General features: G+C 38.8%; 1 protein-coding gene across 1 annotated transcript in view; it reads right to left on the bottom strand.

The window, feature by feature from the left end:
- Window positions 1-14,779, bottom strand: part of LOC139627956 (ephrin type-A receptor 6-like) — a 52,483-nt gene that overhangs the window by 18,571 nt on the left and 19,133 nt on the right. Inside the window, exons 3-8 of the mRNA XM_071489181.1 lie at window positions 14,196-14,324; window positions 13,382-13,531; window positions 13,110-13,271; window positions 12,762-12,990; window positions 3,079-3,234; window positions 1,847-2,197 (exon numbers count right to left, since the gene is read on the bottom strand). Coding sequence (XP_071345282.1) covers window positions 1,847-2,197; window positions 3,079-3,234; window positions 12,762-12,990; window positions 13,110-13,271; window positions 13,382-13,531; window positions 14,196-14,324 — 1,177 coding nt within the window. The remainder of the gene's footprint in view (window positions 1-1,846; window positions 2,198-3,078; window positions 3,235-12,761; window positions 12,991-13,109; window positions 13,272-13,381; window positions 13,532-14,195; window positions 14,325-14,779) is intronic.

A 14,779-nucleotide genomic window follows, 5' to 3' on the forward strand; every position in this document is an offset into this window, starting at 1 on the left:
ATATATATATATATATATATATATATATATATATATATATATATACACACATACACACACGTATGTTTATATACGTATGTTTGTATACATACATGCATGCATGCATACATATGTGTATGTATATATATGTTATATTTTACTTACTGTATACACAAACACACACACACACACACACACACACACACACACACTTTTTACATTTTAGCCACCGATGACTAACGAGCATCGGTCTTGTTCTCAACAGAATTTCATCTCACTACTGAGTTGCTGTGAATGCTGAAAGGGGAGAAAATGTGCACATACATTGCAGCATAATTTATTAATCCACTCTCTTTCCTTCCTTCTTCCCAACCTTCTCCATCAATTATTCCATCAACATTCCCAGGGTCAGGTTTCAGTCCCTGAACTTTAGATCTCTTATTTTTCCTACTGCAAGCCCAAGACAATGCTGCCTTAAGAACTGCTAGCAGTGGTTGACCTCAGGTCAGCTGGGCTCTGCTAATTAGCCCTAGGTTCAGGTCACAGTGGCTCTGTCAGCTATTCAAGGGTAAGACGTGTGCTTCACCTCCTGACACATTAAGCTGGATGGAGAGACAGAGACTGTGAAAGAAGACACGGGGTGCTCAGGAAGAAAAAAGGCAAATCTAGCTGCAGAATAAATAAATCCTAGCCTGTTACTGTATCATAGTTGCTCCAAGCTACAATGCAAACACAGTATTCCTGATCTATGAATCAGGTATTATGTAATTACCTTATGTGCATATGCCAAGCATAAGCATCTAAAATTAATCTTGATTAATATTTTAGAGCTAAATGTGGCCAGCTGCATGTTAACCCTCAACATTCTGTACAGCAAAAGGAGAACAAATGAAATACATCCACTGCAACTAACATTTGCCATTTTTAGGAACAACTACAGTCACAAGTGTCCTACAGCAACTGTTCATCAAGGTTATAGAATTTAATTCGAAGTCAGGGGAAAGTCATGTTACTGGCAATAACGATGAACATTTGACTGAAACTGGTGCGATACTCCAACCAGTCCCCCAAAAACTATAACTATTTTTCCGTATTTTTTTTTCATTCCAGTTTGTTATCTTTGGTGAACATTTTATCAGTGCTCATGTAAGGTAGGTAGTTAGGTGTGGCAGGTATTTTTGGGCAGCGGCAAGATGAGCTTGTGAACATGTAAAAGTTTTTTTTTTTTCTTTCTCTTTCTTTTTTCATTCTGCTAGTTTGTAAGTTTGTAAACTATTTTTCATTACTTTGGCTTGGTTCCCTGCCATTACATGGACAGAATGGTCCGCTGGGAAAATTCCCACCATTCCAGATGGCCATTTTGCCCATGCCAGCAGGATTAAAATGATGAATGCGCTGCAACATGTTGTAACTTACCATGCACTATTTCAGCAAAATGTTTGGAAATTGATTTATGTAATTAGAAATCCATTAGGTCTTCAAATAAGACCCTGAAGCTCTGAACTGCTTTTTGTTTTGTCTGACCAAGAGTCCAAACCCCAGAGATCTTTTGAGAAAATTTGAGAAGGTGGAACCAGCAAATGTTTGGCATTTTTGCTTGATAAAAGACTTACAAATGGGGAATAATCTGGAATTAATTTTGTTGATGGACTAATCAATTAAACCTATCCAACTGTTTAAACCCTCTTGAAATGAGTAATTAATTGTACATCTTAGCCAAGTCAAGAAACCATGTCAATATAAATCAATCCTATAATTGTGTGGGAGGTGCATCTGCTTGTCATCATTGCCACAGCTGGATTTGAAGACAGTGAAACAAACAAAATTGGAAAGTTGCACAGAAGTGAACAAGAGCTCTGCAACTCACCAGCTTGGTGCGTATTGACGGTAACATTTGCCAGCGAACGTACGGCCACCCCCAGCCCAGTTACGCCATTCACAGCCTCTACATGGAAAGTGTAGTTGGCGTGCATTGCAAAGTCTAACACTGCCACAGAGGTACCAGTCAGACCAAGCGGCCGTGGAATAAACCGCAGGTCTGGCCCACATGGCTCACACTGAGTCACACCACTGTCACCCTCACTTCCATCACAGCGCTGACAAAGGATGTTGTAAGTGATGTCCTTCCTGCCTCCTGTGTCCCTTGGAGGCATCCACTGCAAGAAGAGAGCTGTGTCATTGATCAGTGAGACCAGGTTCCTGGGAGGTGACGGAGGCCCTGAAGAGACATAAAAAAGTATTTAGAGAGAGAAAGAGACAACTCATTGAAAACCCATTGGTCATTTTGTAAGGTTTTTTTTTTTTTTTAAAGAAATGTTTTTCATGCTTGTTTAAATATAGCTTAACACAAATATCTGATTGAATAAAAGACACATGATCTATGATTACTTGTGTCATCTCTGATGATAGGCGTCTAACGGTTTCTAGGGTTTACAAAAAATGATGAAATAAGTGGCAAAAACATCCATTTCTTTAGCATAACACAATCTGCAAAAATGCCTAAGTGGTTATTACAAAAGTATGAAAGCATCAGAACTAAGTATAACAGTAACATACAAAAGAGCATCTCAGATCACACCACTCATCTGACCTTGAGGATGAAGCAAGAGTGGGCATGTGATCATTAAAATCTAACAAGTAATAGCCCTTTAGCCATGACCCTTGAGCATAATTTGAATCTGCAATATGTGTCTTTAGCTTGTAGGTAGAGGTAGGCGTGTGGGTGGTTGGCTTTCAATGCATCTTGCAGTATTTCAGTCCAACATCTTGTGTTAGTTTCAGATAAAACTGTGGCAGTTCAGATTTTTTTTTTCTTTTTCCAATTTTCAACACTGTACGAAGTAATCATAGCTGAAGTTGTGAGTGTGTCTTTGAATATCTGTGTGTAGGTGTGTGGGTGGTAAGCTTTCACAGGGCCGTTACTGTTTCATTCCAGCATGCTACTTGTCAGCCTCATGAATACAGCTCCATGTCAGAATTTTTCATGTCCATGGATAAGGAACATCATAAGAGATGTTCTTCTTTTCCAGTTTAAATAAACAAACAAAATCAATAAAAAAAAAAATCTTAAAAAAAGGAGAAAAATATAGACATACTAACTTGTACAAGCCATGGTGGAGGGGTCTTTAATAGCCCTGTAGAAGCCTTTATCGCAGTGACAGATAGTGGCGGCCTGGTCATGGCTGGAGCTGTGTGGAGGACACTTGGAGCATTTAGTGTTCCCGGCATATGCCTTGAAGAAGCCAGGCCTACAAGCTGGAGACAGAGAGACACAGAAGAGGAGGGCAGTTACACAAGGTTAATGTTTCTCATGCAACTACATTTCCATCAGCACACATTTCTTTCCCATCGGCATTTAATTCAAAGCTCCAGCTGCTTTTCTCCTCACCTGTGGTCTGACCTTATTTCCCGAGATACTATGGATCACTGTCACCTGCTTATTAGCTCACTAAGCCACATGCTTATGGTCCTGCCCATTGTCCAATGTAACAAATGACGCACACCTGTTATGCACCTTTTCTGTAAAAAGAATGGTGAACTCACATACACAAATATGTTTTGAAACAAACACAACAAACAGCTCTTAGACCAACAAAGGCTTGGTACTAAAGGTTACAGCCATGTGCTAGCAGACCCCCACAGCAACACAATTTAGTTTTTTTACTGGCTAACTTAGCCTGGGTTACTGGATGCAACAGTCCCGATGTCCCAACTCTGCTGCAGCCACCCACTTCCCACACTCTGAACTAGGTAAACCCAGTTGATTACCAGATATACCACAGACGCGTTAGCATAGCAAGCTTCCTAAGCTAGCCAATGTTGAAAGTAAATTTTAAAAGTATCAAGTCTAAATTAAAATAAGTGTTAAAATAGGGTGTGGCACAAGTTGACATTTTGAACTGCTGGTGGTGATGAAAAATAAGTGGATTACCAAATCTCTTTATCCTGTGGGAACCATCAATGTCTGTGCAAAATTAAACCAAATCCATCCACCTAAATACATCCATAACGATTGGTCAAGGTATCAAGATATTTTCCTGTGGACCAAAGTGGCCAAAAAACATCGGTTAACTGTTTTAGATTGTAGAGATTGCAGTTTCTAGAAATGATATCATTGGATGTAACAGTATAACCTTATATCACCAAAACAGCTCCAATGAAATGCTGGAACAAGAATACCTTTGATATTAAAAAAAAAAAGTTAAAGGCTTAAAAACTCCCTTCAGGAGGGTAAATTTAGAATGAAAAATGAAATGATTAAGTTATGGAAAAAACTCTGGAGCCCATTTGTTGTAATCAGCAGGTTTAATAGACTCCCCAAACTTTCCCTTGAATACAGAGGAAAGTTTGTATTGTTTGTCAGGCAGGTATAAAATGAAATATTAACATACAAATAATACATTATGAAATGTAATTATACCCTGCTTTCAGTCTAAAACCTCCATCCACTTACATGATCCATTCTGCCAACCTAATTATTCTTCAGTATTCTATCCTCACCCCAGTTCACTTTTCTACCTCATTACTTCCGCCAGTTCTCTCCCATTTTACCTTCCCATTTCTTTTTTTCATCAATTCAACCAACTCTCCTTTTCTTATCACTCCAGTTTTTCTGTAACTGTTCTGCACTGCCACCATTTTCAACTTTTCTTGATTTTTTTCATCTTACTACCAATATTTTCCTTTTCCTATCTCTCCTCCTGCTTTCTCCTCCTTAGCACTTTCCCTTAAGGCTTATCAGATGATGGCAAAACCATTGCAGATTGCCTCCCTCCCCCCAGACCTATCTCAGCAGAGAAAAAATAAAGCACTAATAGTGCAGTTATTTAATATTCTGGGATTCCCAGGATAATAATACTGTGGAGTGATTTGTATGAGAATATATAGTGTGGGTGGTGTAATAAATTCAAAATTAACAAATAAATAAGCCAGTTATAAGACAGACAATGCAATTATAAAGCAAAAAGGTAAGACACAAGGGAAATTTAATCAAGGCTTCATGGCAGACAGAAGATTTTAATTTTAGCATTTCAATATATTTTCACAGTTTCTAAAAGTAGAAGGCACAAAGCTGTAATAATGAGGCACAGGTATTTCTTTTCTCCCAAACATCATCAGTAACAGACCACATTGCAAGTCTTTTGTTGTCTAATACGTTATTGCCTCCACTGAGAAACATTACCACCATAATCCCTCTGTTGGTGTAAGGGTTAGGTATTAAACAGTGGGAAGTTTCATACTGTGTCACATGAATGATGTCCAGCTGCTACCAAGTATCCAGCGCTGCACCCAGGACACCTTGTAAAGCATTATTGTTCCTGAGTGGATTATCCTAGTAAAATGAAGAAAATTGAATTCAATTGATCGTAGTGTATATATCCATACGGTAATGGATATTAATAAATTGTAGAAACACCAAGTCCCCCAGACTATAAGACTGATGCAGTATCTCTAGTATCTACTTGTATTTCAGCTTGGGAGACCCCTAGAGACTACCATATGAATGATTGTATCTAATTGCTTGAGTATTTATAATTATATCATCAACAGCTTAGTTGTCCTTTTTATAATAATTCATTGCATAGAGATCTGTTGAAGTGCAGTCTGTCTCAGCAGCTGCTAACACAGTTTTTTTTCCCCTCATTAATCTACACACTATTACGACCGAGAGAAAACAGAATAATTGGATTTTTTTCTTATTTATTAAATAGGAAAAACTGAAATATGACATTGACATAAGTATTCAGACACTTTACTATGAAACTTTAAATTCAGTTCAGGTGCCTCCAATTTCTCTTGATCATCTTTCAGATGTCGCCACAGCTTGATTGGAGTCCGTCTGTGGTGAAATCAACTGATTGGACATGATTTGGAAAGGCCCACCCATTTATGTAAGCTCATATAAGGCGGACACAGCCCATGCATATCAGAGCATTGTCATGTCCATTGTCTTCTGAACTAGCTGAACTTGGGCCTTCAAAATGGTATTTCTCATCAATGATTAATCCAATATGGGAGTGGAGAGTGAAACCCACCTCTTGTTCTCAGCAATATAAAATGGAACATTTAAGGTTTCCATACACTGTATATCAAAACATCAGAAGCATAGCATACCAGAATATTAACTATAATCATCAGTTTGACGCCCACAGAGTCATGGAATGTGAGGAGGTATTTAACGTACCCCTGCTTCAGGAAGTAAAAATCCCATTCATAACCAGAAAATACCAGCTATTTTAGTTTAATGTTGCTACCCTTGGTAGTCTGCAGTAGAAATACTAGTCATTTAAATGAATAATTAACATTCTATTTATGCACAACAGTGGTTAACTGTTGCGTCTAAGATGTTGCGCACCCTCGCTTGAACCTGGATGTTGCAAACAAGCAAAATGGAAAGTGGGACAGATGACATCTCCAGCACGGTTTGGCAGTACTTTGATTTAGAAAATGATGATGAAATAAGTCTGTCTGTCAGTCAACTTTTATGAATTTAATTACTGTTTAATTGACAGAGAAATTTGTCACATCCCTGGTATAATCCTGTCTACATAAACATACAAGGTGAGAAGTTCACGCAGACTCCTGATGTGCATTTCAGAGAGAAACAGCCAATCACAGAGCATAAAATTCTGCTACATAAGCCACTAATTAAATGTCTTCTAATGAGAAGATAAACTATATTCTAAATCACTGTGAGTCATTTTAAACCGCAGGCAATCATAGCAACCACAGTAAGCTTCATGCTCCATTATCAGTACCAACTTGTGAAACTGCATTAACTGACAATGGCTTAAGTCTACCATCAGATTTAGTGCTGCAACTAACAGTTATTTTTATTGCAGATGAAACTAACAAGTTAGTTAGGTTTGAGTTTTGGGTGATTTCTATGCTTTTAATTGAAAGGAAAGTGAAGAGAGACAGGAAACATGAGAGAGAGAGTGGGTGAGAGACATACAGTAAAGGGTCCAGCCAGCCAGTGATGAATAGGGGATCTGCTGCTCAGGGCTCGGTATATGCCCATATGGTATGTGTTCTGCAGCCTTCCAGACCCACTTAACAATAATTACTTTGATTGGTCATTTCATCTATGAAATGTCAAGTCCTGATAGCCTGATGTGGCATCTTAAAATTGTTCATTTTCTCCATCAAACAGTGCAAAACTGAAAAATATTCTATTTGAAATGATAAAATAAAAACGAGGGAACTGAAACCATAATTTTTGCTTGAGTCAACTTCAATCTTATTGGAATTTCAAAATCCGTGGAGATTATTTTTGGTCAAATAACTAATCATTAACTGACTAATTGTTAGTCAGTTTAAATTTGCTTTCTATATAGCTATATATTCAGTTCTTTTCGATTTTACATATAGCAATATTTCGTGGAAATGCAGAGGTCAAACATGTTATTGAAAAAGAGAATGACAAATTTGTGTGTGAATGTCAAGATGACATGCAAGGTAGAGTAAAATATGCAAGATCAAATATGCAAGAAGGATACAAGAAAAAAAAAACAGCAGGTGGAGATAGTTTAGTATAAAGATATGTAAAAGGGATGAGACCAAAGATAAACACACAGACAGAAAGCCAAAATTGCCCAAATCACGTTGCTGGTTAGCTCCTAATGAGAAGAGTAATTTGTCACCCAGCTTCCAATTTTTGAGGCACCTCATTCACTTGGATATTACTTTCCTCCTATGCTGAGCTCCTGCCAAAGGCAACAAACACACACATTCATTTGAATTTCCAGCTGCTCCCTGCTCTCTTTTATGAGCCGGGAAGATCACCACCAAAAAGCAATTACAATACTCACACCACTATTTCCATCCACAATTTTTTTTGAAAACATCCACACACACATGCACACGCAGACAGATAATGAGATCCAATTTGTTCACTATCAGTTGTTGGGCTTTTTGTCATGGAAGGCATTCTTATTCATGAAAGGAACAATATTGGCACAAACTATATATATTCCCACTCGGAGCAGATACCGCTGTGCACACAAAACAAAAAACAAAAAACAATCACGCAGACACAGTATGTTTCAACACTTAATATCTTTAGGGCTTAAACTAAAGATTTTTTTTCATTATTTCATTATGTCATTATTCTTTTGATTATTTTTTCAATTAATCAATTAATCATTTGGTCTATGAAATTACAGAAAATGGTGAAAATGTCTGTTATAATTTTTCCACAGGACAATCAGCACATTCTCATATCAAACAGCAATACATGTTTGGCATTTTTGCTTGAAAAATGAGTACAATGATTAATCAAAATAAAAATTTCAATTGTTTCTCATTACTTTTAAACTAATCAATGCATTGACAATTGCAGCTTTAAATAGCTTGTCTTTTTTTTTTTTGATAGCACTGGCATGTTACCAGTCTTGAAAATATATGGTATGGAGCCATCGCATGTGTTTGACTCTTGACAGTCTACTTCCTGACAGAAGAGTGACTATAAGAAGTGATTATAAGAAAACTCTTATTATGTAAATCTGTATTCATTATTTTTTGGGCCACTTGGTGGCAGCACAACAAACCGTTAACAAAGGATTGTTGTATTATCAGAATTTAGTTGCATATTCGCACATTGAGCAGATACAGAACTACATCACCATTCACTTGGAATTGTGTTTGTGTACACCCGACAAATCTAAGGACAAAATAAACTCACTCTGTAGCTCTGTATTGGTCTCCACCAACTCCTACGTGAAGTATTTGAATCTTTATTCAAATGCTCCAGTATGTTCAGCAACCAGTTGCTTGGTGTGTGTGCTGTTTGGTGCTATGCAAGTAGTGGGCTTTTTAAGCATTTTGCTGCAAATAGCTGCCTGGTTGCTGAAAACATTGCAGAGCTGGGTGGTAATTCTGTATGGGTTCATCACTACAAGCAATCCCTTTTAAATTACACATAGCAATTAGATTCATAAAATTATTGATCAGGGCAGCTTAATCTTTGGCCTCAGGTTGGGCTTACGATTTGAGTTCCACTAGATAACCTGCAGGGGTTTGGTCCAAGGAAGCACATCGCCTGCACATTTCCAGGAATGTAATGACATGCCAGCTAAGAGATGCTGAGTTGTTTGGGTGTGCAGAGCTGGAAATTTTCTCTTGGCTTTACGTTGTCAGAAACAGATGGAGCCAGAGACTATGTTTACCTTGGTCTCTCAGCTTTGATATGCAGATGGGAAGTTCACAGAGAATGAGTGATGCCCTAGCCTGGCTGAGCTGCGTTAAAAGCAAGAGCAGACACAGTCCTTAATGGACACAAGAGGGGCACAGTGATTCAGATACAAGTCAGACAATGTATTGATTTCTTCATTTCCTGTTCCACTTTACCTGAATTTAAGGTCACAAGTTTGCACTTTGCCTGCCTGATCAATCCTGTGTCTTGAGACAGCAGAGGTCATCAGTGAGCAAATATTGCTGGTTTTGGGAGAACTGACAGGGATTGTCATGGGGAAAAGAGAAAAGGGAAGAGACTGATTGACTTTATAGTATGATTCTGAAAAATGTATGTCTGTTTGTTCATTTGCTTCTGTTCATCTGTGCCGTGAGAAGTGAAACTGGGCTGTGATGTTATCAGCTTTGTTGACAGTATGTGAGGTTTTAGCAGCAAATGCTGTCATTCAAAAGGTTTTACTGAAACCAAAATATTTGAAAATAGATGTTTTTTCAGCCACTGAATGCAACCACTTAGCCTACTGGTGGGTTTTTGGGTCTTCTCTGCAGATCTATTCTGATTCAAATGAAATTCAAAAAGACATCTCTGTTAGCTTCCCCCCACAATTCACTGCCTCTTGAATATGATGCTGTGACGAAAGGATGTGGAACAAATAGCATTAGCACTATGATGTTGCCTTATCTAGGTCATGATATAACCAGCCTATCTCTGAGTAATCCTCTTGTGGTTGACACTGTATGAAAGGAATAGCATAATCAAGCACTCGATTGAGATGTCAAAACAGTCTGGCAGAATGCTATTGGGGTGGAGAGCAGTGTTTGATAAGCGCTGACGCCTTTGTTTAGGCAGCTGGGAGGGAAAGAAGGACGTGTTAGCGCAGAGCTCTGCTTATATTTTGGAGTGTTGGGGTTTTCCCTATTCTCTCTCTCTCTCTCTCTCGCTCTCTCTCTCTCTCTCTCTCTCCCTCTCTCCATTTCTCACTCTCTCTCTCCCTCTTTTGCTCTTTCCCCATGCTGCCTCTCAGACAGCTTTGATCACAGTACCCTTTGAAGCAGTGTTCCAAAATGAAAACGAGGAGAAAGCAGAAGTCACCGCAAGTTCATGCCTAAACTTCCTGCAACTACTTGCAAAGTGCACATCTTCATCTAAAGCACAAGCTCTGCAAGACCTATGGAAATTATTGATGAGAAAAAATAATTGGTCATAACTAATGAAAGCCATAAATCATTAATTACAAGGCCATAAGGTGTTGTTATGACTGATCACTTCTTCTAACCCTAATGAGTTTAAAGACGCCACAAAGCCCACAGCAGAACATTCTTGACAGCTCTGACCATGAGCACATTTCTGAGCACAACAGCAACTACTGAAAAGCACAGCAAAACAGCTCAGCTCTGTCTCTGGTTTCCTTTTCTCGGGATGCTACAACAATATTTCAGAGAGGGGTGAATCTCACAGGAACAATCATTTTGGGAAATACGCTTTTCGATCAGACTCACGGTCAGATGATAAGATCGATATTAGTTACACATCTGAACATCTACTGCAGATATAATCCAGAGAAATGTTCAGCAGGCACAAAGACTGGACACAAAGAGAAACTGCTTGTCGAGCCCTGTCAAAAGTAAAAGTAAACTGTATGGCTTTAACAGTTTTATTTTAGAGTTGGAACAATTAATCGATTAGTCGATCAGTAATTTTTCAGGCGAAAAAAGCCAAATATTCTGATTTCAACCTCTGAAATCTGTGGATTTGCTCTTTTTCTTTGTCATATGTCATTGTTAATGAAATGTCTTTGACAAAACAAGTAATTTGAAGACATCACTTTGGGCTTTGGGAAATTTGACATTTTTCATTTAATCAACTCTTTGTATAAGAAACAAGTAATAAGAGACGATATTAATTTGTGAGCAATTTTGCCATTCTGTTTATCCTGAAGTAGCTGTCCTTTTAATATCACTGGCTGGTAGTACTGCAAATCAAAGGCAAGACTGGTTTATGGCAATATTAGATTTGTATATGATTTATCCAGCAATGTAATGGAATACCTTGGTTTGTCAGTTGTTTAATTTGTTTAATTATTTGAAAACAGACATTCCACTTAATCCATCAGAGGTCCCTAAATTGATTTTCAAGGAAATATCACACCATATCACAATAAATATCAATACTGCAGTATAAAGGTACAGTTGTTGGTTTGAAGAATATCCAGTACATATATTTGTATAGACAAACACACATCATTTCCCAAGTGTCAAGTCAGTCAAGTCGGAGTTACTGACCCATTCACTGTACCAAGATCCCCTTGACACTGTTGCAGCTACATTACAATGGAGAGAAGCTACTACTGTCAGCCAAAGGGGATCAATAGGGAGTATAGATGTAGGATATATATTAGGGACACCATGAGAGCACTGCTCCTAAGCTGCCGTCTCATCAGTAATCTCTCCTGCCTTCTGTGTTGTTTAACTACATCTTTGAGATGATTGAGAGCGAGAGAAAGAGAGAGAGAGAGAGAAAAGATAAATAAAAAGCAGATAAAAGTGAAGAAGATAAAAAGGAAAATTACACCCGAGGAGCAAATAAAGGAGATATTACGGCCTGTCCTACATATCAGCTGTACTAATGACTGTTGGAGTTCTCGCTGTAATAACCTGAGTATCCACATCACCACAGGGGTACTACATGAATTTCACCCCAACCAGCTCAGACTTCTGTAATTCTGCAAAATATAGTAAGTAACATGAAGCACACTGTAATTGTAATTATGCAGTGTGGCTCAATTTTGCTCCTGCCTTAATTACAACTGTAAATCTGAGCCTTGAAGAGGAGGGTTGGAGGAGTTTTAGAAAAGACTAGGTGCGAGCTAAATTAGCTGTGAAACTAACAAATGAAGGCAATTAGCCAGCTAGCCCCCAGTCTGTCTGCACGGTCTAATTGAGAAACCAGGCCAATGACTATCTGGCACAACTCAACAGTTACTTTTTCTTAATCTGTTCTGCTGACAATGGGCCACATTTAGGCAATGCTGATTTGACAAATAAGAGAGGAGACATTCCTAAAAAAAAAAAAAAAAAAGTTTTCTGGGAGACACACTAATCTGTTCATGTTCACATTGTTTGGGGTCTCATAGCAGAAAAGGGTGGCAATGAGAGACGGTGAGGGTGAGAATTTAAAAAAGAATAATGAAAAGACGGGTGAAAAAGAGGGACCATGAGGAGAATAAAGGGGGAGTGAGTGAAGAGCTAACAAAGTGGACAAGAGAGGAGAGAAGATGGCAAGGGGAGGTGGAGCTGAAAAGAAATGAAGAGAGATGTGGATGGAAAGGATCAGACAAGGAAGCAGGATCTTAGAAGGGGAGGAGGGAATAGCAGTTCTGTAAAGTCCTGCAGACAACTAGGGAGGCCTTAGAGATTTGTTAATGTGATGCAACGCCTTCTCTTCTCTTCTCTCTATTTTTCTCTACTTGTTTCCTTCTCTGTATCTTCAGCTTTAGTACGCTTTAGTATGCTGTTGGTGAAGTGCACTGCACTAAAATTAGTACAAAAACACGCACATGCTCACAAAAACATGCAAAACAACTTCTCACCCCGGCAGTAGCCATCCATCTCCTCGTGGCCAATACTACAGACACAGCGGCCCAAAGGCACCAGCCAGTCTCCATCAGCACCACAGTACAGTTTGGGCGTGTCCCTCTCTTCTGCATTCTCCACACATGCACCCCTCACTTCCACCAGAGAGGATGAGTCCATATGTGGCACTGTGTCAGGAAATGCTGCCAGGTTCCTTAAAGTGGATGGGCAGCGTTTGTAGAAGACCTTATGTGAAAGAGAAACACAGAAAGTTAAAGTGCTGCTGGTCCTGTGAACGAAATAAAACTGGCAAGTTCATGGCTGTAATCCATGCAAACGTAATTCCCAGCACCCTGTTCACTGACCTTGACAGACACAAGAGCAATACAAGCTCCCACATCCTGGAAGGCTAAGTAGAAGCCGTTCTGTGTCACCGGCCCCACCTCCCTGACCTCCGTATTGAGGCGAAGCACACGATCTCCAAGATCTGTCTGAGTAAAACTCTCATCTGCCGCTATGGTGTCCACCTTAAAGCCGACAACAAACACTTTATTAGTGCAGTTCATTGCTACTGAATGACACCAGTGGGGCAACAGAGAACCTTTTATTTCCCCATGATACAGATCCAATAACCAACCTTGGCATAGTCAATAGGCCGAAATCTTGTCCCTGCAGGGAGCGGTTCATCTGTCTGCAGATAAAACAGGTTGAAGGTTTCCTTACAGGTGCCAGACACCCAGGGGATGGAGTTGCAGTCTCTCAGTGTGAAACGCAGCTCCACGTATACCTGAGTTCAAGTATAGATAAATGAATGAACAAATAATCACAAGCTCATTTCACATTACTAATACAAGACAATGATTAAACATTTCGCGGTCGAATACACATAATGCTAGACCATAAAAAACTAGTTTTTAGATTACAAAAAAATTACAAAAGTACAAAAAAAAAATCTATAGTAAGGTGGATAAAAGACCATCCATGAAAAACAGTTTAATAAAATGTAAAGGCTTTTGCTATTTTAAGCTGCACAGGAAGGTCATCTGAAAATGTGATGGGCCTGGTGGTGTCAGCCCAGCCAGACTCATGGGGGTTTCAACAGTTTGTGATACAGCTCATAATGAGCACCACTCCAATCAGTGTGTAAAAAAAACAAAAAACAGTCCCGCTCCCTCTTTGATTTATCATGGATATTCTGTTTTGACTTTAATGGAAATAATCCCCTCTCTATCAGAGTGAAGTCATGTTTTTTTGTGACTTTACAATACAATGCCTGCCATTTTTTAAAACCAGTATGTTACACAGAAGTTTGCGTTTTCTCCAGTCACCTTGAGGCAATGACACAACCAAGCTCTGCTTTAAGACTACTTCATCTGATCCAAATTTCAGTCAAAGATTTCTGAACTAGTACAGTATGTGTCTGAGGAAGTGTATTGTGATGTGGTCCAGACCCTCTGAGCAGCCTGCCGCTGGATCCATCCAGACTGTAACCAGTTGTTCTGGTTTGGCTCCATCACATGGCAAACCTGGAAGGTGTGAATAGGTCTGTTCTGCTCATCCATCTCAGTGATAGCATCCCACTGTAAAAACATAGGAGGCAAATATGGGTACATTTCTAAATAACAATTGTCACATAGCAAGCATTTAGCTACTAACTTTATTGTGTGACTCACGACATGGCATCAACAACAAAGACGTACATGCAGATTATTTAAAATAAAATAAAATAAAATAATTCCTATTCCTATTTGTTTGCACAACAATAGCAGTTTTAACCTTCAGTTAATTCTTGCGTCGGAAGGTTTAACACCTGTCCTATCTAACATTTTCATATGTACACAGTTTTGTTTGCTATTAAATTTGTAAATAAGTTCTGTTAGGCATGTATCAAATATTAGGGACTATCCTGCCACATTACTAGATACCATTGTGATTTGGGTAAACGGACCCTTTAAGAAAATAGTAATTTGTGCACTGGTGTTTGGCTGATGTGCAGGTAGGGTTGTGTACACATTCAGTTCTATACTATATGCTA

Source organism: Trachinotus anak, unplaced genomic scaffold (genome assembly GCF_046630095.1).
Source record: "Trachinotus anak isolate AG129_WGS33_773 ecotype Australia unplaced genomic scaffold, CSIRO_AGI_Tana_v1 ptg000011l, whole genome shotgun sequence".
NCBI classification, from domain to species: Eukaryota; Metazoa; Chordata; class Actinopteri; order Carangiformes; family Carangidae; genus Trachinotus; species Trachinotus anak.